Source organism: Macrosteles quadrilineatus, unplaced genomic scaffold, assembly GCF_028750875.1.
Source record: "Macrosteles quadrilineatus isolate MER2022 unplaced genomic scaffold, UCM_ALF_1.0 Scaffold_5__1_contigs__length_97177068, whole genome shotgun sequence".
Classification (NCBI taxonomy): domain Eukaryota; kingdom Metazoa; phylum Arthropoda; class Insecta; order Hemiptera; family Cicadellidae; genus Macrosteles; species Macrosteles quadrilineatus.
The window spans coordinates 93667402-93689571 of record NW_026542598.1 but is presented as its reverse complement, the minus strand read 5'-3'; the positions used below and the strand labels follow the sequence as shown (position 1 = coordinate 93689571).

The following is a 22170-nucleotide window of genomic DNA, read 5'->3' as shown; positions in this document are numbered from 1 at the left end:
TAGTACAGTCTAGTCTGGAGCTCTTATTATGGGTGACTTGCACTTTGGAATTGACTCATCCTTTGACATGTTTATCTTGCCTGATTTAGCTGCAAGGAATCTAACTACTACAGTAATATCTGAGTGAAAAATTACATTTCACTGGTAGTTTTTATTCTTAATAGTTTTGTTGGAGAGGAAAAATGGGGCTGTTTAAAAACAATACAAAACTGTTCAGTGAAGAATCCAATTATTAGGTCACTGAAATTAATACACTCAACACACAATGAAAAATGTTATTATATAGTTAATTTTCATCATTCTTTTATTAGGGTATAACAGTTATACCTTCAAATATTTCATAGGACTTGGATGAAGATTTTAAAAACTAAATTTCTTTCTTAATTAAAAGCTACCTTGTAATTGAAAAAGGATTTATCCTACACATGAAGTCACATTTTTGGTACATAACGATTTTTATGACAATAAGAAAAGGTCAAACCTTTTCCCTTTACTGCTAACCTACTATAGCAAAAACATAGCGAAGATTATTAAATGATTTCAAACATATATTAATCTTTGGGAACTGAATAATATATGTTGTGATTGGGATATTTCTGAACCACAGAGCTGATAGTGTCTTCTTAACTCTTAGAATAATGTAAAAATAGAGGCTATATAACATTTTTTTGTAAGACACTTCAAAATAATATAAAATACACTTTTATCGGTTTTAGAAAAATGTGAATACAGTATACTAATTATTGCTTCCTTTAAGTTTAACATAAATATAAGTTTCAAAATTTGGTGCAGGTTTAGAAGAATATAACCAAAGGATGAATAAATTGGTATGGTTTTCAAAAATTAAAATAATATTTTATTTACTCATATAACGTGTTTTTTAAAACAAGAAAAATATTTTTACAATATTTACATTGTTGAATGGCACATATTGAGTAACCAGGTCCCAATTTGTATTATGGGCTGTCTGTGCTATAGCCCACAGAGGAAATTATTTAGGGCGCTATATTTCCAAAAGATTTTACAATTTTATTATGATAAGTTTTGTTGTTAAGTTCCACTCTAGAGAAATATTAATTTGGAAAAAATATTAAGCTGCTTTACTTTTGTACAAAAAATATTCTCACGACCCCCTTTTTGCTGGGGAAGTGCTACAGCAGCCCTGGGCCTGGCTGTGCCTGAGATCAGGAGCTGAGATTACTCTTCAGTCTGGAACATAATTAATAATAGATTATACAGAGTCCCCAAAATATCAGGGAACTGTGACTACTCAAGCAAATATAAATTTTGATCATCATACTGGGAGTATGAAGGAAATCTTAAATAGAATATGTCGTGGTCATTAAATTTACGGTTTCTATAAGGGGAACAGAGTACCGCAAACCTGACCCTCAAAAAATCCACCCTAGCCAAAACAGTGGTGATTTTAAATCACTAATTTGGGCTTGTTTTGTTGTATTGGACAGTGTTGTGCTAATAGAGACCAGACCGTTCATATTGATAACAATAAGTTTTTGTGTACACTGACCACAACTACTATTGAGAGTGAACTACTTCTGTCAAAAATATGTTTTTGAGGAAATAATTTGATTCTTCTTCCTTGATCTTTACCGACTTTCAGTGGGAAACAAAATTTCTGTTGTAAACACTAAAAAACCGTTTTAAACTTAAAAATGTTTCTGTTAAAAAAGTAGTGTTTCTTGGTTTTTAGGAACATTAACTGCAAACACGTGTTCATAGCTTCGGTTAACGGTTGGTTATGGATATCCAAACCGAACCGAATCCGACCCGATTTTTCGTATATCCTTAAATTTTAGCTTTAGTACATGTATTACATTTTTTGCATTATATGCAATAGTTTAAAAGATAAAATGCTGTTTCTGGTCTTTTTGTGAAGTCTTTGTAAGAGCTCAATTGCAGCGTTGAAGCCACTGCACCACTATTTTACCTATATAAATCGTGCAATAATCATTCAATTATTTGTTATAAATTTTAAAAATAATAATTTTACCTAAGTCACCAAGGATTTTGATTAAACTGATTGAAGAAACTGAAAGTACATCCAATAACTATTGCACAATCATATAAAAGATTATTGATTCACCAAGTGCTGCCATCCCTCGGAATAATGCTTAACTAGTAGCAATGTCCGTCTATGTATTAGTGGCGGGACAGAAATGTACATCCGAGTATGCCAACATCCCCTACCTATGAGATGGGCGCAGGAGTAGGCACAGACATCAGTGGTGACTCTAGATAGTCCAAGTTCTCAGGTATAGCAGGAGGCTCTTGCTCGCTGCCTATCTTCTCTGTCAGCTGCTTGTACAGTGAGTGGACCGCGTCGTTGTGCTACAAACATCATCAATACAATACAAAAAAACCAAGGAAAAACAGGATTTTTTAGACAAGATTTGTGTTAGACACAGTAGGGCTGCTTTTGTTAGAGAGTTTAGCTCTGGGCATATGTGGTGATAAGGGGAGGTTGTATTTGGTAAGATGGTAAGGTTTGATAAGGTAAACGTAATGTCAGATTTGAGAGGAGAAGTTGAATTTGTTAAGGAGTTTAAACAATTGTAATAAACTCAAGATTTTTCACTGACTAATTAAGTAATCAAATTAAATTTTTATATTTTTTCATAATGTGGACTAAATTGTCTTTTAGATGTAGTATAGCCTACTTTGTAAGGAATTAAGTATAATGAACGCAAAATAATTTTAATAAAAAAGCTTGACAATTTGTTTTCCTTAATTCAAGCAAAATTCAAAACCATTTGGTTAAAGAAATTCAATTGCTATGAGTGACAATTGATTTGATTGGATTAAATTTGACACCTTAGAACCAAAGTAAAAAAAAAAGATATAAGGAATATGTTGGTGCAGCCAAATTCCGCCATGGGGATGAGTGAGAGTGGGTGAGTGAGAAACAAAGTTCTGCACCTAGATGTTATTTACACCAATTCACAAGGTGAGTACAAATCAAGGTAACACTGTTTACCTGTGCGTTAGGCTGTAACACCTTCATGATAGCATGTAGCCGAGTGCTGGACAACTTGGGGTAAACGTACCACAGCAGCTTCAACATGTGTCTCACCACATTCTCTCGGCTGATACCTGCGTAGAAGAACTCGTCGAATATCACAGTGCAGAAGTCTTCAGTGGAGAACTCGTCTCCCATGTGGATCAATAAGGATATCTGGGAACAAACATGTCAATTGGTGTGTTTACTTGTGCTGAGCTGAATTTGCTGGGTTCTAGTAATGTTTTAAATGTAACTGAGAAACAATAAAAAAAGTAATAATTTAATAAGTCACCCTGAGATTTTACAAGTGGTAAAAATATAATCTAAGCTAATTTTTAGTTATATTGTACAAGAATACAATGCAACACTATGAAGGGATTTAAAATGTGTCAGACATATTTAACAGCTTTACCATTGAAAATACCCTCTGAACATGAACTGTATTGAGAACAACATCTTGCAACAACAGTTATTCTGAGAACAACATTGTGTAGAACTGTATTGAATGGTCGATGTTAGGAAAGCATTGGACAGTTCTACAAATATCAATTCTACATATACGCCTAAACCTATTCTCAGTTTCAAAAAGTACTTTTAGTTTATTGTGCTTAGGACTATTCCAAAGGCAAAAACTGTCAAAATCTGCTAACCTAAACATGTTGTTTAAACTTTACCAGGAAGTGTAGGAAGGGGTCTTCGAAGGCTCGGTCGCTATCACAGGTGGCCAGAGTGCCTAGCACTCTCATCAGTCCTATCCTGTCTCTCTGCTTGGCTGTCTGTAGAGTGTAGTACATAGCTATGATACTGGCTACTGAGCTCTCCTGTACATAGGCCTGGCAGGCATCAGGTGGCGGACCTGGCAACACAAAGATGCCAATGCAAGTCTTTCACACTTCATTGCCAAGGGTGTAACAATTTTCGTGTACCACTTAAGCCCATTCATAAATAATTGAGACTGATCACCTCGATTATGGATTAACCAGTTGAAGTAGCGCGCCTTCAAATGTTTGGCAATATCTACCAGGAAATGTTGTGCCATTGCCTACCCTCGCCTGAAAGGAGCAAAAGAATTGCCGTTGAGCCAAAGTAAGTCAGTTACCCTCCCCTCTCCGCCTAGACCATGTTGAACGCTGCCGATGATTCATGAATCACGTGACTTTGAGGATTGTCGGTGCATGCAAAAATTCCAGGAAGAGTCGACAACGCTTGTAGCGATGCATTTTGGACCTTAGTTGGAGCATAGACCAGGACATTGGAAGTTTTAGGACCCTCATCACCTTCGTCGGTGGATTTGAATGTTCGATTATTAGGAAATTTCTGAGGTAAGCAGGGAGCCTTTTCTTAAGTATCATGATTGAGTATTTATTTAGATTTGTTGTAAATAAATGTAATACCCGATTGCTTCAAAGATAGGTTTATGAATTTAGTATGTCGATCAGCCGTATCAAACCTGTTCAGTAGGATGTTTGAAACTCAAAGTTGGAGAGAATATTTAGTTAACAAACCAATTTAAAATAAAACCGTGTCATGTAAATTTGTAGGTTAGTAAAAATGTTGTACTTTTCTGGAGCTTTATTCAAAATGTTTGATTTAAACAAATGTAATTAATGTCAGTTGTTACATAATTTTGTCATTGTATTTGCAAGACCATTCATGTAGGTTATTTTATGTAAATGTACACGATTTTGTTTGCCATCTTGAAAATTTCATGTTTTATGTTTCTGTCGTAAATGTAAAGTAGTTGATGTTAACTTTTTGAAGGTCAAGAACCAAGGAGACTAAATATTAAAGTTTGAAAAATCAAAAGGGAATAAATAGACGATTTTAATTAATAAATTTATTAGTGTTAAATTTTTAGAGTGTAGGCTATGTTTCAATTGTAGTAAATGTTAAAGTAAATAAGTAACTGTTGACTCAAAAAGTTATAAAATGCTTAGATTTTAGTAGTAAAACAAACTTTGCGAATTAACTAGTGTACCTTTGTTTAAATATTTGCTGAACAATAATTTATGGCCTTTAAAATGTTTATTAGTGTAGGTAATGTCATTGTATTGTGTTAGTTAAAGCTCAAACTAGGGTCATTGTAATAGTTGTTTTGAATTTGTCTTATCTTTCAGCAAGTGCAACATAATATTTATTGTGCCATTCAACCTTGTATATTTTATTTTGAAGTAGCTTTTAGTTGAAAACTAAAGTTGGAAGTTAAATTAATTGTTGACAAGTAAAAATACACTTTAAAAATATAGTCGTTGTTATTTTGAATTTACAGTAAATTAATTGATTTAAAGAATAATTGATTTATATAAATACTGGACAACTTTCACTTGTAAATATTAATGTAAATTGTAATTTGTAAATATAATGGTAATTTCACATTTTATTATTAAATTTGAGTAGACAAAAATTTGTGTTTTCACTGTTATGGTTTTATTACAAGTCAGTAGGCTATACCAAATTTGTGCACCCAGGGTTTCCCGTTTCCCGACTACCGTACTCTGAGATCATTGTCCACCTGGATTGACTGAACTCTCGAGTGTTACCTGTGGACCTGGAGGCCCAACCATCTGTCGCAGCCTGTGTCTGGCGTCGACCCATTTGTCTGCCGCTACCGTCTACTGTCGCGCGGTCAGCTCAGTTGCCGCGACACACTATCGCCCGGTCCCGGCCGGATATCTATTGTCGAGCGTGTATTGTGTTGAAGACTTCTATCGGTGAGTGACTTATATTATTTACTCACAGCAAGTAAATCTACCGGACGGACATTCTTTGGACTGACGACTCATGGCAGTGCTCCAGAAGCTATTATTGGAATTTAGTTATACTGTATATATTTAGTTGGGAAAAATATTGAAATATTTGTGTATATATATTCTTGTTTGTTTGTATGTTCTGTTTAGGTGTTCCGGTGGCCACCGTCAAAACTCACATGTGTTTTGATTGATATTTGTTTAATATGTTTATGCTTAATTAAGATAGAGTTTATTTTGAAATATATATTGAATTTTGACACTTAAATAATATGGAGTAAGTTGCTTAAGAATTGAATTTGATACTTTGCCTTTGTTGAATTAAGGGACATTTCAAGTCCTTAGGCTTTAAATATAATTTGGTCCTGGACCTAAACAAATATTTTGAAAATTAATTTGTATTTTAGTAAATATTATCTGTTGTTGAGCTGTAATATGATTCAAGTAAATGTAACTTTGTTTTAAGAAAAAGGGTAAATATTTGAATTTTGAAATATTATTAGTTGATTAAAGAGATATTTGACTTTTGAAATTTATTTGAATAACTATTGTGTTCTAGCTCAATTTAGTCTTTTTATTGAAGTTGTTGGTATCCTTGGTATATAATTAAGTTAGTGTAACTGAACATATTATTTCACTTGATTGAATATTTCTTGCTAGTTTTAAGATTGTCTATTTGGGTATGATATGTCCCTCATTAGTGTAAATACGGCTCATTGACATAGTTAGATTTTTTTTCTCTCTTTTCTCCCTGCTTACTGAAGGAGTCACTCGGACTGGGAAGGATTAGTTCCTTGTTGCATCCTGTTAGTAAACCCTCAACAAGGTGGCGCCCTCAAATGAATTAGTTATAAAATATCGCCCGAGTGTCTGCTTGGCCCAAATTCAGGACTTACCCCGACCCAAACAGAGCTAGTCAAAACTTTGCTGGTGGCATATATTTTTCAGTCAAATGAGACTGTTGCAAGGGTTGTTTAGTAAATTTTGATTTTCTTCTGAAAGCTGTGGAAGGTTTTAAGGGTGGTAAAATTTGTTGAACATATTATAGCCGGTCACTGTTTGACAGCCTACACCTAGCAGCTTAAGACTAGTACTATTCATTATGTACATACAGATTTCTAGAACATACCGTTGGGCATTTGTTGAGGTTTACCTTAATGCTACCATAGACAAGTAAGCCACAGACAGCCATGAGCTTTTCGCTTATGTTGTGTCGAAAATATACTTGTCATGACAAAACATCTGCTCGTGCCGCGTCGTGTGTGGAACTAGTTTCCGAATTTATGTTAATCGTCTGTCAGTATGTCTCGTGTCATATTTATTTAAATGTTAATGTATTTGTGTGTCTTTAAACTCGACGATCTCGCAAGAGTGACAACAAGAGCCTGATGATGAGGTTATAACCGGTTGCTCACTACAATAATTTAGGATCACAGACGGAATCAGGTAAGTTTATACAATTTTAACAATAACAAGCAAGGAGCCCAAACGGCAAGTACTGTAAAGAAATTCCTATTGCACATGGCACAGGGTCTTCCTCCACCGGAAGCGTTATTGTATTACGTGAGGGTGAGGGAGACGGTGATGGACTATGCCCTTCACTAGTGCTAGTGCTAGACACGACTTACTTCTTCACTACTTATCTTTGATGCTACAGATACAGTTGTGTATATACAAGCTGGTGAAGGTAAGAATCTAAAATTGATTTGAATTCCTTATTAAAAAAAAGGAATTCCCTAAAAACAACTTAGAACGCTCCATGGCTACTTTTGCTAATAACATGAGGGTAAATTTGAGAGTTTTTGATTGAGGTAGAGAAAGTCGTATAAATTCACACAGTTCTAGGAAAATATGTTGCTGAAACATCACTGAAGAATTTGGATCTCTGCTGTACAATCTTTCGGCAAATTTTGTATATGTGATGTGGAAAGCGAAAAGAGACCTTTGGTCAGAGATACAACATTTTCAGTACGACCAATATAAGCAATTAAGGTCGAAAATATCAAATTTTGGGGTTTTATCGATTGTTATACCTCATTTAGCACAGTCATGACAGTATCGGTTAAAATATCAAATTGAAGATGCATAAGGTCGAAATAAATCATTTTGTTAGCCTATGCGCAGTCTGAGAAAAGGTACCTCTTGTCGCGCAATGTTGTTTCGCCATAACGACAAGAGGTCCCATTTCTAATATTCACTTTTTAAATAGATTTTAGTCCAAAAAATGAATTGTCCTGCATTCTAGTGGACATTTAGAGAACTACGTCAAAGTTCAGTTCACGAAGAACAAAATATCTTACAAATTTTGTGGTCCCAACAAGAGGTACCTTTTCTTATCTTATGGAGAAATAACATAGGGCCAACAAGAGGTCCCTTTTCTGAAATATTATTTTTAGACATGCTTCAATAAAACAGTTAATTAAATGAAAACTACCGTGAGTTAAGAAAAACATTTGTATTGCTTTCAAAGAGGACATTATAAGCTTTCTTTTGATACCAAAATTGTTTCTTAAATAAGAAAAGCACTGTTTCTATGCCTATTTGAAATTTTCATAACAGTTTTTCGTTTTTCTCAAAATTACCCTTTTCCATAACAAAATTTCAAAGTCCTATAACTTAAACAAAAAAAAAATCATACATGCGTGGGACTTGCACCAATTGATTCGGAATTTAATAGGGAATTCAAATATATATACAACTCAAAATCGAAAATTCCCGACAAGAGGTCCCTGTTCGCTTTCCACATCACACATATATTTCTGCTACTTACATCTTAGAACTGACCACTCTTTAAGCCCAAACTTCAAACCATTGTTTTAGGTTTTGAGCATCAATATGGAATTAAAGGGTGAAACCACAATAATAACATTCAGTCTGAGGCACTACTGATAATCAGAACAGGGAGTAAAAGCAACCTTGCGTTAAGAAATATACTGTACGAGGTGACACAAATAATAATTTCACCTATTACTGATAAGCTAAAGAACGTTCCTGATATTGCAAAGTAACGGTACAGTATTTCCCATCATTACCTGAATGTTCAATGATAGTGATGGCGGACTCCCTCTCGTCAGGAGGCAGTTTAGAATTGAGTGATCTGACTTGGTCGTCGACTATCAGAGACATGAGGGCAGGCAGGAACTTAGTGACAACTTGGGAGTCCAGCTTAGGTTCCTTAAACTCCTGCAAACGAAACATCATGCAAAATAAGTTGTTGCATATTAAAGGATTCACTAACAACACACGGCTGTGGTAGATAGCTAACTAAGAGTGATGAAAGAATAATATATGTTTTGGTTCATAAATTAACGAAAATGCAAAAAAGATACTCATCAAATGATAAGTTTTAGATGGTATATTATATCACACCAACAGAAATTACATGTTTTAATTAATTAGTAACATAATAAGTAAAATTAATAGTATAACACTACAAAAAACAGAAAATGATTTCTAAAATGAATTCGGATTTGAAGAGATTAAAATGTTATAAGGTAGAATCACGATAATTTGGCAATCGATAATCCAGTCTGTCCAGTAATTTGACTCGATCCCATCTCTCAAAGAAATCATAGCCTTAAGGACATGGTTTGTAAATAATGTAATTTAATTTTAAAGTACAAAACAATATATTATCATGCTTCAATTGTTCTTTATTCAATTACAAACATTACATTAATTACTGTACCTACTTTTGGATCATTGTGTTTTTGTAAAATACAAAAAATTAATATTTAAGACTTATATAAAAAAAAATTTAAAATCCTACTAATATTATAAATGAGAAAGTTTGGATGTTTGTGACAAGTGAACGCGAAAAATACTGGTCGGATTGGGCTGAAATTTGGCATGATGATAGCTCACATTCCCGATTAACATATAGGCATATTCTTATTTCAAAAATCCTTTCGGGCTCCGCCCCAGTGGCTCTGGAGTTTCCCATGTTAATCTTATGAGAAATGGAATTATTGAATCTTAACAGCTGTTTCAATTAAACAAGTTGGTTCCGTTCTATGATGTTCAATAGCATTAAAGTTACAAGGATTACCAACAGGGTGCAGCACTATTATCTCTTTAACATTTATGACAACAGCTAATTTGCAACCAAAAGGTGAGTGAGCGTAGCGAACGAACTTCAACCTGGTGGCGAGTTAGCGTAGCGAACAAGCTAACCTGAAGGCAAGTGAGCGCAGCGAACGAGCTCCAACCTAAAGGTGAGTGAGCGTAGCGAACGAGCTCCAACCTAAAGGTGAGTGAGCGTAGCGAACAAACTTCAACCAGGACGTGATTGAGCCATGCCAACGAGATAATCTTGAAAATTAAGAAGTTAAACGGGGCAAAGCCCGCGGGTTACAGCTAGTAGGTAATAAAAAATAAAAAAATTATAATATTTAGGGTGCTTAGTTGTACTTTATTTACTACAATAATTTAACATTGTATTTTTGTATATTAGTGGTGAATTGCAATGCCGAACTGCACTTCTACAGTACTAACTGGCAAGTGGCAACAAATCAGGGGACTAAATTCAACTGAGAGTTCACATAGGCCGATTTGCTCTTGCCACTGCTCATAAAAAAGGTCATCTCTCTTAGACAGCAATTATTTATTCGTAATTATTTTTTCACCACATTGTAAGTCATTGGTCATCAACTTCAAGCTCAGAACATTAAAAAGCAGTGCATAAAAATGTCGATGTTACTTTTTGCAGCGACTTTGGCAACCTATCCCAAATTCACAAACAATAACTAACGCCTATGCGGAAAAATATATTTCTTTTTAATTTATATCTGTTTATTGTTTTGTTTATATTTTGGAAATAAACGATTTGATTTGATTTGATAACTGTAATTTTCTATCCAATAATAATCTATATAAATAAAATTAGAGTTTTGTCTGTACATTGCTCAGAATCATAAACTTTACGGTTATTTTTACGATTTATACATTAAAGAAACCGATACAAGTCTCATCTAAATTTCTGTCTGTCTTCCAGTCTGTTACGGCCCAAGAGCCATTTTACGCGGCCTTCTCCTGAAAAACGAGAGTACCTATCAAGTTCCAAATCATTTTAATCTATTAACTGGATTGGCGAGATCGTCTTTAGCCATTAAAATATAGCGTCACTACTTTGTAAATAAAATGACGGACGTTTAAAAACCCTATTTTGTGCGATTTTTTGTAAAGTTTTCTTCCAATGTTTATTCATCTATGAAATAACGAACAGCTGTTCGAATCAAGATTATTTCTTCTAGCTGTCACTGATATGTTTACATTGAATGTTGTTTATAAATACCGCAACCATTTCCGATCACGTTTTGAAGGCAAATCCAAACCAAGTAAGATTAAAAACGTGTTTCCTTACATAACGGATTGAATTAATCGCAAGTGCAATAACTTGTAGGGTAACCGTAAATGAAAATAGAGATTCTTTGTGTATGAAATTGTTCTTGAGTTTTGATAACCGGGAAAAAGACCTTGAATCAGTGTTGTATATGGCTGGGAAACTTACATTTTTTAAATGAGTGTTTTCAGTCGAGACTCGGCACACGACCGACGCGCGTCTACATGTCCATAGTAAAAATAAAAGTAGGCATACCGTGTACTTATGTTTAATTCATCATGTGTATAAGTTTACAGTTCGTGTATGTGTTTTAAAAACTTCAAGACGCACCTAATGGGGAAGCTCAAGACCTTATATTAGGTCTGATGATGGCGATTTAATTTCGCCGAAATGCATCTCCTGTAATAAGATACTTTAGGATCGACCGGCGGACACAGGTAATTTATTAACCTTTTATTGATTGTCATACCGTACCGATTCAGAACAACAACAAACAGCATAAAATGAAGTTATGTATAATAGTTTGGCCAGCATATCTGAAAATATGCAAACCAACTGCTGTTCTTTATATAAGAAGGTTTCAACTGAATACTATAAGATCCCCGTGCGTAGAACGGGTACACAGCTAGTTAATTCTATATCTGTAACTAGTGTACATGTTGCTCGAATTCGAGCAATTGCAAAGTATTACAGGAGTTTCAAAACGAATAACAGTCTTATTTACAATGAGCTTAAAAGAGTCAACTCAAAGATTTACCGATGTCTAACTCAGACCATGTTTATTTATCTTCGTTATTGATAAACCTAAACTTTCCGGCCGGTTTTCTCCTTCTCAAAATAACTCTCCGTACAGGCAATACAGGCCATTGATAGAGAGGGCCAATTGAGAACGAAAAGTTGTTTTGGGGCAGTGTTAGGGCGCATTTGTAACCTAATAGTTGAGATTGTCCAGGGTCAGTCAGGTAATGACTGTGATGAGTTAAGCCTGTTACGCGCCACTGTTCTGTAGCTGCGGTCGTTATCACGATTATGCCTCCAATCTATGTTTCATTGTCGTCGCGTCGGAGGAATTTAAAAGAAAAAAAAACAATAAATAAACAAATTATAGCTACACAAAACAACGATAAACGCACAAATTTAGGTTACAATCATACTAACACGATCCGTCATAGCGACACAGACAACGATAAATACACATATTTAAGATACAACCATACTAACACGATCCGTCTTGGGGGTTATGTTTACACAAACTCAATTGGTAAATAAATGTACTCAATGCGTTTCATTGAATTGAAAAATAAATAACAGCAATTAAATTATACAGCTGATCAAAATGTAAACAATTGTGTTCTTCATAAGGATAACATGGGAACTTTCAAAGCCACTGGGGCTGAGCCCAAGGGACTTTTTCAAAAATGTAAGGCCAGTTTGCAAATCTACGCGACACGCTCTTTCCAATGAGACGTCAATGGATAAAATCGGTTAAGAAATGGCGGAGGAGTTCAACCGACAAAGTTTCATGTAGCGTATTAATTATATAGATTCTCTATCTGTAGATCTCTTGATAGTCTGGCCTTTTCCTAAATCCGGCCTGTGACAGCTGTTTAAGCCGGTTTATCGATGTTCTACTGTATTTAGATGGGGTTTTTAATTTTAGTCTCACTTACCTGAGAATCGATCATGACCCAAGCACTGAGCCCCAAAGCCAGCATCCTCAAAAGCAAGATAAGGATGGTGTTTTCCTGAAAACAAATTAACTATTTTAGAAGAAGAACCTTTCTTGAATGAATTGTATTGCAATCGTTACCCGAATGTTACAGGTAGGCTTGTTAAGTTTACCTCATTTCTTGACCTACCTTCACATTCTAAGACACATGTGTAAATTACACATAACTTCTAGCTAGGCCTTGTGGGTTGTGTTAACACATAGCTTAACACCATATTGGGGATTGGCATGATTTGAACCTGGTACCTAAGTCCCACACTATCACTAGACCAATGACCCTGTGAAGTTAACCATGCACTTCTAAAAATATAGGTATAAACCTTGTAACATTTCATAATTATCCACACAGATATTTAAAGCACATCATAAAACACTTAAGATAAACACTTAATGATCTAATTCCTTTCATTTCTGAAAAAGATAATTGCTTTGCCTCCCAATTTTCACTATTCTGAAAACAAGTTAAATTGATTAGATTTTTTCTCAAATAAAATTTCAATAACAAAGCGTAGCAACTTTTCTGCTGGATAAGTGGCCTCTATAGTTATTTTTCAACAGCAATCCGACACACGTCACATACCCTGGGCAGTCCCTCGTTGTTGATGAGATGTTGCAGTATCTTCATGGCGGAGGTGGCGAGGAAGTTGATGGCGTAAGGGTCACACAAGGTCATGGAAAGATCGCCCAGGACCTGTTCTTGACCTCGCTTAATGCTGTCCAGGAATCCCTACAACATATCACAAACAACTTCAGAGTTCAAATTTTTTTTTTTTTTTTTAACTTTATTTAATTTACAATCTGTTCAAGTGGAACAATAAGCAAATGATATTGTATCAAAGAAAGTATTAAGACTGGCCAAATAATTTAAAAGCTGAACAAAGAAAGTTGCATAGCTACTGACATCAGCCCTGAAGACAAGTCAGAAATGAGGAATTTAAAAAATGCAACTAATACCTCAAGCTTCTAGAGTATATCAAATAATATTCTAATACCAACATATTTTGTTTGTACATCTAGAATACATAAAATCAACAGCATATACCAAATTGGTAATGCAATTAAGACAAAAAAAAAACATTAATTAGATAGGTCACAAAGTACTACTTTCTTACACTTAACCGGCAATGCATATTACATGAATAATGTTCGTAAAGAAGTTAAAATTTGTAGTTTAGTAGCTGTACCTACCTGAAGTTCTCTAGATCGTTTGATATCCACATTTTTCTCCCGAATGCAAGCATCGAGGCACCACGTAAACTTGTGACAAGGATCGACTGATATAATGTCCTGCAAAGCAATATCACATGTTACAATTACCACAGAAAAAAATATGTCTAATAAAATTATAAACATATATTCACACCGTCTTATACTCTTTGCTTAAAAGCCAATAAATACATATAAAAGATAACGAGTGGTGATTGTGGTAAGTGGTCTTTAGAAGTAGATAAAAAACCATTCAACTATCTATTGTAACATACGAGGCTTGTCCAGAAAGTAAGTAACGCCTGCACAGCCCTAAAAACGATAGTCATAGTCATAGTCATAGTCATAGTCATATAATCTTTATTCAGGAGTAAAACATGTTGCACCAGAATGGCGTTATACAATTAAATTATATTGTTAGAACTAACCATAACTTATATAAAAAGGCTAAACAAAAATACAAAAGCTTAGCTTAAAAATTTACAACACATTCAACTAAAAAATTCATCTCGGGAATAAATGGGCTTGGATAACATAAAAGTTTTTAGCTGTTTTTTAAATTTATTTTTGTCTGTTATTTGTAAAATATTATCTGGTAGAAGGTTATAAAATTTAATCCCAGCATATGAAGGTTTATTTTCAAAGAATTTTAAGTTGTGATTTGAAAAACTGATTTTGTGTCTGTGCCTTGTCCCATAGCTGTGGCATGAACCCAAGGTCTCAAATTTTGGTAAATTATTCTTTACAAACAAGATTAAATCAAAGATGTATTGGGCAAAAACAGTAAGAATACAAAGTTTTGAAAATTGTTCTTTAACTGAGGTTCTCCAATCTTGAATGTTTAACATGATACGAAGTGCTTCTTTTTGAAATAATAATATTTGTTCCAAATTTTCATGAGAGGTTGCACCATATAAAATTATGCCAAAGGAGATGTGGGAGTGAATAAAAGCAAAGTAAATTATTTTTAATGTTTCCAAAGGACATAATTTAGACATTTTTCTCAGTGTAAAAATCCCTGATGAAATTTTACGGCCAAGATGTTCAATATGAAGGTTCCAATTCAAATTTTTGTCAAGTACAAGTCCTAGGAATTTAAAATTTTGCAGTTCTTCTAGACATTTTCCTTCCATCAAAATTCTGTGTTGAGCTGGTTTATTACTTTGATATGTTGAGAAAGATATGCACTTTGTCTTATTTATATTAACTAAAAGGTTTAAATTGTTTAAGAAAGTATTTACGTGTGGAAATTGGTTATTTGCTATTGACTCTACTTTTTGATGGGTATTACCAGATACAAGTAAGCTAATGTCATCAGCATATAAACAGACTTTAGCATCATCTAATACATCTGGTAAACCCTTTGTATAACATATGAACAACAGTGGTCCCAGGATTGATCCTTGTGGCACTCCATATTTTAAAATTTCCAATGATAAAATAAAATTTACCTTATTGTTGTTTGTGACATTAGTTATTTCTACATATTGTTGTCTGTTATTTAAATACGATTTAAACCAATCTAAAGCTCTTCCCTTGATACCCAAACAAAACAGGATATTTACCAGCTTGGAGTGTGACACACTATCAAAAGCCTTGCTGAGGTCCATGAAGACCCCAGTAACATTATTTCTCTTATCCACCGAATCTATTACTGATTCAATGAACTGAACACTAGCACTAATCACAGACTTGCCGGATTGAAATCCATGTTGTTCTTTATCTATCAAGTTGTTGGTTTCCAGAAATTCTGTTAGTTTTATACACATAGCTTTTTCATAGATCTTAGAAAAGGATGGTAGTAAAGATATAGGTCTATAGTTTGAAGGTATAGCGGGGTCTCCCTTTTTAAAGACTGGTTTAATCTTAGAAATCTTTAATTTGTCAGGAAAAATACCTGTAATAAAAGAAGAGTTTACAAGATGACATAACGGATATTTTAGATAGTCAATTGCTGTTTTAATAATAGGCATGGGGATCTCATCATAATCACAAGAAAATTTATTTTTAAAAGAAAAAACTATTGATTTGATTTCTTCTAATGATAGAACATTGTTACGATGTTACGTGCATGCACACTAGTCTCCTTGTTTCATTGTTGAGCAGATGACGCAGTTACGGCAAAATTGTGTTGTGTTTACATTGGTAAGTGTGCACTCAAAATGTTTGAAACAATTTCTGATCCCCTGGCCTGTGAAGTGCGTTCTGTAATACGATTTTTGAACACAAGGAACGTGAAGCCTGCTGAAATTCATTGCCGACTTACAGAAGTTTATGGAGAAAAAGTTATCAGTGATGGAATGGTAAGAAAATGGATTCGGTAATTCAATTATGGGCGAACCTATGTTCATGACGAGGCTCGCAATGGGCGGCCATCTGTTGTGAGTCCCCATTCTGCTGGTGCCATTCAAAACCTTATTCACAGATTTGGTTGGGAGCACAGTTTGACCATCTTCCATACCTCCCTGATCTGATATCCACTTGTGTTTTGCTTGAAGCGGGATTTCGGACGGCGCCGCTTTGACAGTGATGACGACGCTCAATACGGTGTTCAGCAATGGCTCTTTTCAATGGCGGCATCTTTCTATGAAGAGGGTATAGAAAAGTTGGTTCCTTGCTACCAGTACGACAAATGTCTGAACAATGGTGGAAACTATGTAGAAATAGTTGTTTACGCAACGATTGCGTTAAGTTACTCTTTACGACACGAGAAGAAAATTTAAGGCACGAGCCTTGGCAAGTGCCTTAAAAACTTCTACGAGTGTCGTAAAGACTATTAACGCGAGTTGCGTACACTACTTTACCTACGACCGTTTTTTTAATTACTAAAAATCTGGTTTTAGCGAATTTCCCTATAGGGAAGTAGCTATTACCGTAGGTGGCACGGTAAGACCTAGCCCCGGGACCGATTTACTTTTTCATTTTGATGTCCCCAGAGGCCAAAAACACCATTCGTTCAAATTTTTATATATGTGTATATATATATATATATATATATATAGACTTATATATATATATATATATATATACGTCCGTGAACGCGATAACTTGAGTAATTTTTGTCCGATTTTGATGAAATTTGGTTTAAAGGTGTAAAGCGGGATAAACTTGAATGAGTTCGCGAACCAGCACGATCGGACCATGGGAACGGGGCTTTACGGGGGGTTTTATGGGGTAAAAATTGGTTTTTCTCACTTTTGACCCTCAAAATACAAAATTTCCCGATTTCTCTTTAGACCTTTTGAAAGAGCTTAAAAAAACAAATAATTTAGTATATAAAAGTATTTTTGTTCAATAATTAGTAACGGAGAAAATTAAAAAAATTGTAAATTTAAAATTCCCATGTTATTCTTATGGAGAATATTGTCAAATGTTGTAGTTTGCTTGTTTATGGATATATTTTGATCAAACTTGGCAAATTTATTTATTTTGTACTAAGCTAACAATATTTTACTCAAAAACACACTTTATTAGTTTCCTTGTAGCAGCAAACCTAGGTACTCGTTAAACCTAATGCTATTAAAATATATTTAACTGAAAACAATTCAGACAAATGGAAATTCGCTTAGTCGGCAGGTTTGCTGCGGCGGGGGTATTTTATTACTAACAATAACTACTTCCTAGACAGGTTATGTTTTCCTTTATTGTCATTGTCACTGAAAGTGATGCAACGACTTATTGTATAATCAGCTGATTTAATGTAATTACGTGTTTGTAATACTTTGTTAAATAATACATTACTTTTTCAGGCAATAGGTTCTGCTAGCAGCATTCTTACCATAAATACTGTATAGTATATTATAAATATATTTATATTAAAAATATAAATATATTTTTGGACAACTGAATAATATAGTGAAACAGTTAATTTACAGTTAGATCTCAGCATCGAATATGTGGTCCAGAATGAGTTGGGTGAAAAAGTGGTTAAGAGGTTTTCAAAATAAACTAGAAGAACATTTTCATTTATCAATTTAACCTTATTTTGTTTCGTCCATTTAATGAATTGCTGGTATGTAATTGCATATGGTACCTTTGTTTTGATTTTGGTGGCAAAAGATTAGCACAAACAGTTTGTGCTCTCATTTCTATCTCGTCAACATCACTTTTACTAACTGATATTTTAAAATCAACCTTCATTTAACTTCCACCAACTTAGGTTAAGAATACGCGAGTATCAACAGGAACAAGCCGGATCAACAATTAAAATTGTCAACTGATCAGCTGATTAGTTGACGTTCGAAGTATTACAATTGTACTTCTTTTCTCTCAATCCTTGAACCTCATTGGTCCGTTACCCGTGTTGATATGAGAAAAACTATGCTGATATGAAAGTAAACAGCTGTTAAGTGAAACTTTTCAATTCTAAGAACTGAACTGAAATGGCTACTTTAAAAAACGGTCGTAGGTAAAAAAGTTTAAGATATCCTCTTTCTTTTAGTAATAAATTTTGTTGAAAAATAAAACTATCTGTTTGTTTATTTCGAAAACGGTATTTAATTTCTGGACAAGCCTCGTACTTTTGAAAATCAAATTTAATTATTGGGCTACAGTTAACTCAAAACAATAATGTTTCAAAATGATACCAATGATTAAAAAAATGGTAAAATTGATTTAGGATTTTGTAGTTCAGTAGCTGTTTGTTACAAGACTATGAAATTCCATTTTCAAACTATGGCTCGATATTCGACTTTGGCAAAACAAGAATTTTACCTTACATAAAAGCTCTAACTGCCACACGCCTTCATAAACTTAATACTTGAAATACAAAAAATATAATAATTATCATATCTCACCTGAACTTCCAGATCATGCAGAGCCATGAGCAGTTCAGCGCGCAGAGTGCAGTAGTGAACATTGCGTGTGCGCAGAAACAATGTGCGCAAAAACTGTAATACCATGTCGTAGAGTTTCACACTGTTGCCGATCATGTGAGCCAACTTCTGAACAACGTCTCCCTGTCTCCTCAGCTAGGGACAAAGTATAAGTGGCGATGAGTGAATAGTCATAACCCATAGGATATGAAAAGAAACTATTTTAACACGTTGACTGCTGAAAACCTTTACACAGGCGCTCCTAAACTGCTGCAAGGCAACTGAATCCGCGGTTGCTATTAACATTGAAAAATCTCAGTAAGACGAATCACAAAAGAGCAATGGTGATTGTTCTGCGTTACCCCGAAAGTGGACGTAGTTCACTGAAACACCCAGGGAGCAGCATTGCCTTGATCAATAACCAGAGTCTTTGTAATATGGCTCAAATCGATCTATACTATTTGATGGGATTTTACAGGAATGTTTAGTACCAACCTACACCAAAATAAAGCTTGTAGGGGAGATACAGCGTGGCAACAATCACATTGTCGCCGGCCGAGTGCTGGGCTTAGACAGACGCAATATTTGGCAGGCAAGCACACTACTTATATAGCAGTAGGCCACGAGCAGTGCCAGTGCCGCGCTACTGCTATAACAGTAGGCCGCAGTCAACATGTTAATTTATGAACACGTAGGCTATAAAATATATCATATTAATATGTATCTTATTTGAAAAGGTTTAAGGATCTTCATACTTTGCCACGTAGATGTACCAAATCACTTGTCTTTCATCAGTTAAAAAGACTTTTAATCAACAAGAGCTTGAAGAAGCTTCTGGGTACAAGATTGGGTTTCTAAGAGACAAATGGTGTTACCCTCAAGTCCAAACACCATATTGCCAAGTCCACCTTCACACTCCAGCTGGCTTTGTGAATCTAGTATGATAACATTGGCCACAGACTTTGTTTGTGTTGGATCGTGTAGCTGCATGTCGTAAAAATGGTAGGCATAAAAGTTGAGCAACGCAATTGTGGCTCGGTACATCCGCAACAGAGATGTTTTCTCTCTTACTATCAGGGCCGGATTTCCCAATAGGCCCGGGCCTATGGGCGCAAGGTCCCAGAGGGTGCACGGCCGAGAGTAATTTTTTTTATACCTAGGCTATCTAAAAATAAAAATAAATAGTCATAGTTGATAAAAAATCCAAAGCATTGTGATTCTGAAGTTTATAAAAAGAATGAAGAAATAATTGTTAGGAAATTTAAACTATTTTTCAGAATTACGCATCAATTTCGTTACAAAATTGGTAGCGAACATTGGTTATACGGGAGTAGGCTGTAGGGATGTTGACGTTGACGAGCGCCCAGGGGGTACGCATCGTATTGCCACTCTGCTCTACTATGCTGGCTCGGGCCTCGGGCTTGGTACTACTGATCAGAGTGATTAGGGGCGCATACGTGCTAGACATTGTTACCACCCTCATCTCACAAAACAAAAGTTATTAACTGTTGTGTTGAATATTAAAACAACGATGAATTTACCTTTAAAATTATTGAAAAAATATTAATTTCAGCTTGCATTAGATTTTAGAAAAATCCAATACCCTCCAAAGTACCCACCATTAATGCTGTCATTTTCTCCTCAGACCTAAGGATCGGTACGGTTGGCCGGAATATTGCTCTGGAAATATAACCTAAATGCAGTACGACCATAGATTAAATATAAATCAAGTCGACTTCTTATGACATTGTTAATTCAAAATTTGTTCATGTCTAGTTCATGTTGGTGACACTGGACGTTAGTTTTGACATAATTTTGTTTCTATTTTTTTCATGGTTAGTTCTATGATGTGTGTTTAAATTTCTTGTAATATAAACAGGAGACGACCTATTGTTGATGATTAGATTGTTTTATTTTGGATAAACTAGGTTTAAACATAGATAAAACATACTCCTTAAACAACAAGAATTGTTTTCAGCTAATCCAAAATGACGACAAATCTACTAAAGGAGTATGTTTAATCTATGGTATCACGTACTGTTGGAGTTAATGTTTTTGGGCCTGGAATTGGAATCAATGGCCATGTTCTTTTTGCAGGAATGCTTGGTGGGTTGAGTTGTTTAGTTTCATTCCCACGACCACGAACGTGAGCATTTATTAAAAGCATAGAATTGCTAAACGTGTTTAAGACGGCATTTTGTTAAGGCTAAACAAGTCAATTCTTAAAAGGAGTGGTATTCAAGCAATTGACTTAGGCCTATGGGCATGATATAGTTTTTAATAAAGGTTTGAAGGAAAGTAACTGTTACCAGACTAGGGGGCGGAAAATTATTTGGGCCTAGGGGCGCAAAAATGCTAAATCCGGCCCTGCGTACTATTTATTCTTACCTGAGGATAAACAAACCAGAACTAGTTGCGGAACATGAATTTGTAGATCTGTAAATGTTGCCAAAACTATCGTCATCCAACCTTAGAGGAAGATAAGTCACAAGACGAAACTAAGGAAAATTAACCTCTTATGTAGATTAGACTTTTATAGATATGTCAAGGTACGAGAGTCAGGTACTAGAAAACCTGCACGACATTCACAATCCTGCACCGCATTTGGCAGCTAGGAAAACCCGCCATAATGGATTAGTGCCCCTTAAAACTGTCTGTCTCTAAACTAAAAATTACAGCATAATTTTAAGAGCATACCTTTGGTGACGGTGTGAAAAACAGGTTGGTCAAGTTGTTGTGGTCAAACAAGACGTTTTCTTTCTCTTTGATGTATTGCGACAGCAGCGGTGACACCTCGTCTCCAAACAGAGATTGGTTGTCCTTCCAGATCTGACGCTTCACTTCGGTGTCCGTGTCATTGTACAAGTCTCGGTCCCTTACCTGTGAAATTGAACAAAACACTACCAGTGGTACCAAGACATTATATTCATAATTTTGCATTTTCCTCTCCCATGTACAATATGTTAATCTCTTAAAGGGTATTTCGACATAAGTCAAAACTGTTTTCAAGATGCATTTCGAAGTTATATGGATTAAGGGGAACTAAGCTCAGTGAAAATTGCAAAGCAGGTTTTGAGGTTGAGGTTTTAAATGGTTTAACCCTTCCATGTTTATATTTTACCCCCCCCCCCCCCCCCCAAATATAAAAAAGCCCATTATATGTCAAAGAGAATATTGATAAGTACAGTTACTGATCCGACATACATGATCATTACACAAGAATCAGCCATAATCTCAACCTGTGAGTGCAAGAGGAGGAGCTTTACCTCCTACAGACATTACAATGATGAATTTTGATGTTTATTTGTTTTCAC

General features: G+C 35.0%; 1 protein-coding gene across 2 annotated transcripts in view; it reads right to left on the bottom strand.

Moving 5' to 3' along the window:
* Positions 1-879: 879 nt before the first annotated feature.
* The window catches only part of LOC128994324 (negative elongation factor B-like), a 30194-nt gene continuing 8903 nt past the window's right edge, over positions 880-22170 (bottom strand). For both annotated transcript variants that reach the window (XM_054418779.1, XM_054418780.1), the window contains exons 5-14: positions 21554-21736; positions 18839-19012; positions 14025-14123; positions 13417-13563; positions 12778-12852; positions 8799-8949; positions 3694-3875; positions 2996-3193; positions 2209-2349; positions 880-1209 (exon numbers count right to left, since the gene is read on the bottom strand). In XM_054418779.1, coding sequence (XP_054274754.1) covers positions 2209-2349; positions 2996-3193; positions 3694-3875; positions 8799-8949; positions 12778-12852; positions 13417-13563; positions 14025-14123; positions 18839-19012; positions 21554-21736 — 1350 coding nt within the window. In that variant the 3' untranslated portion in view covers positions 880-1209. The remainder of the gene's footprint in view (positions 1210-2208; positions 2350-2995; positions 3194-3693; positions 3876-8798; positions 8950-12777; positions 12853-13416; positions 13564-14024; positions 14124-18838; positions 19013-21553; positions 21737-22170) is intronic.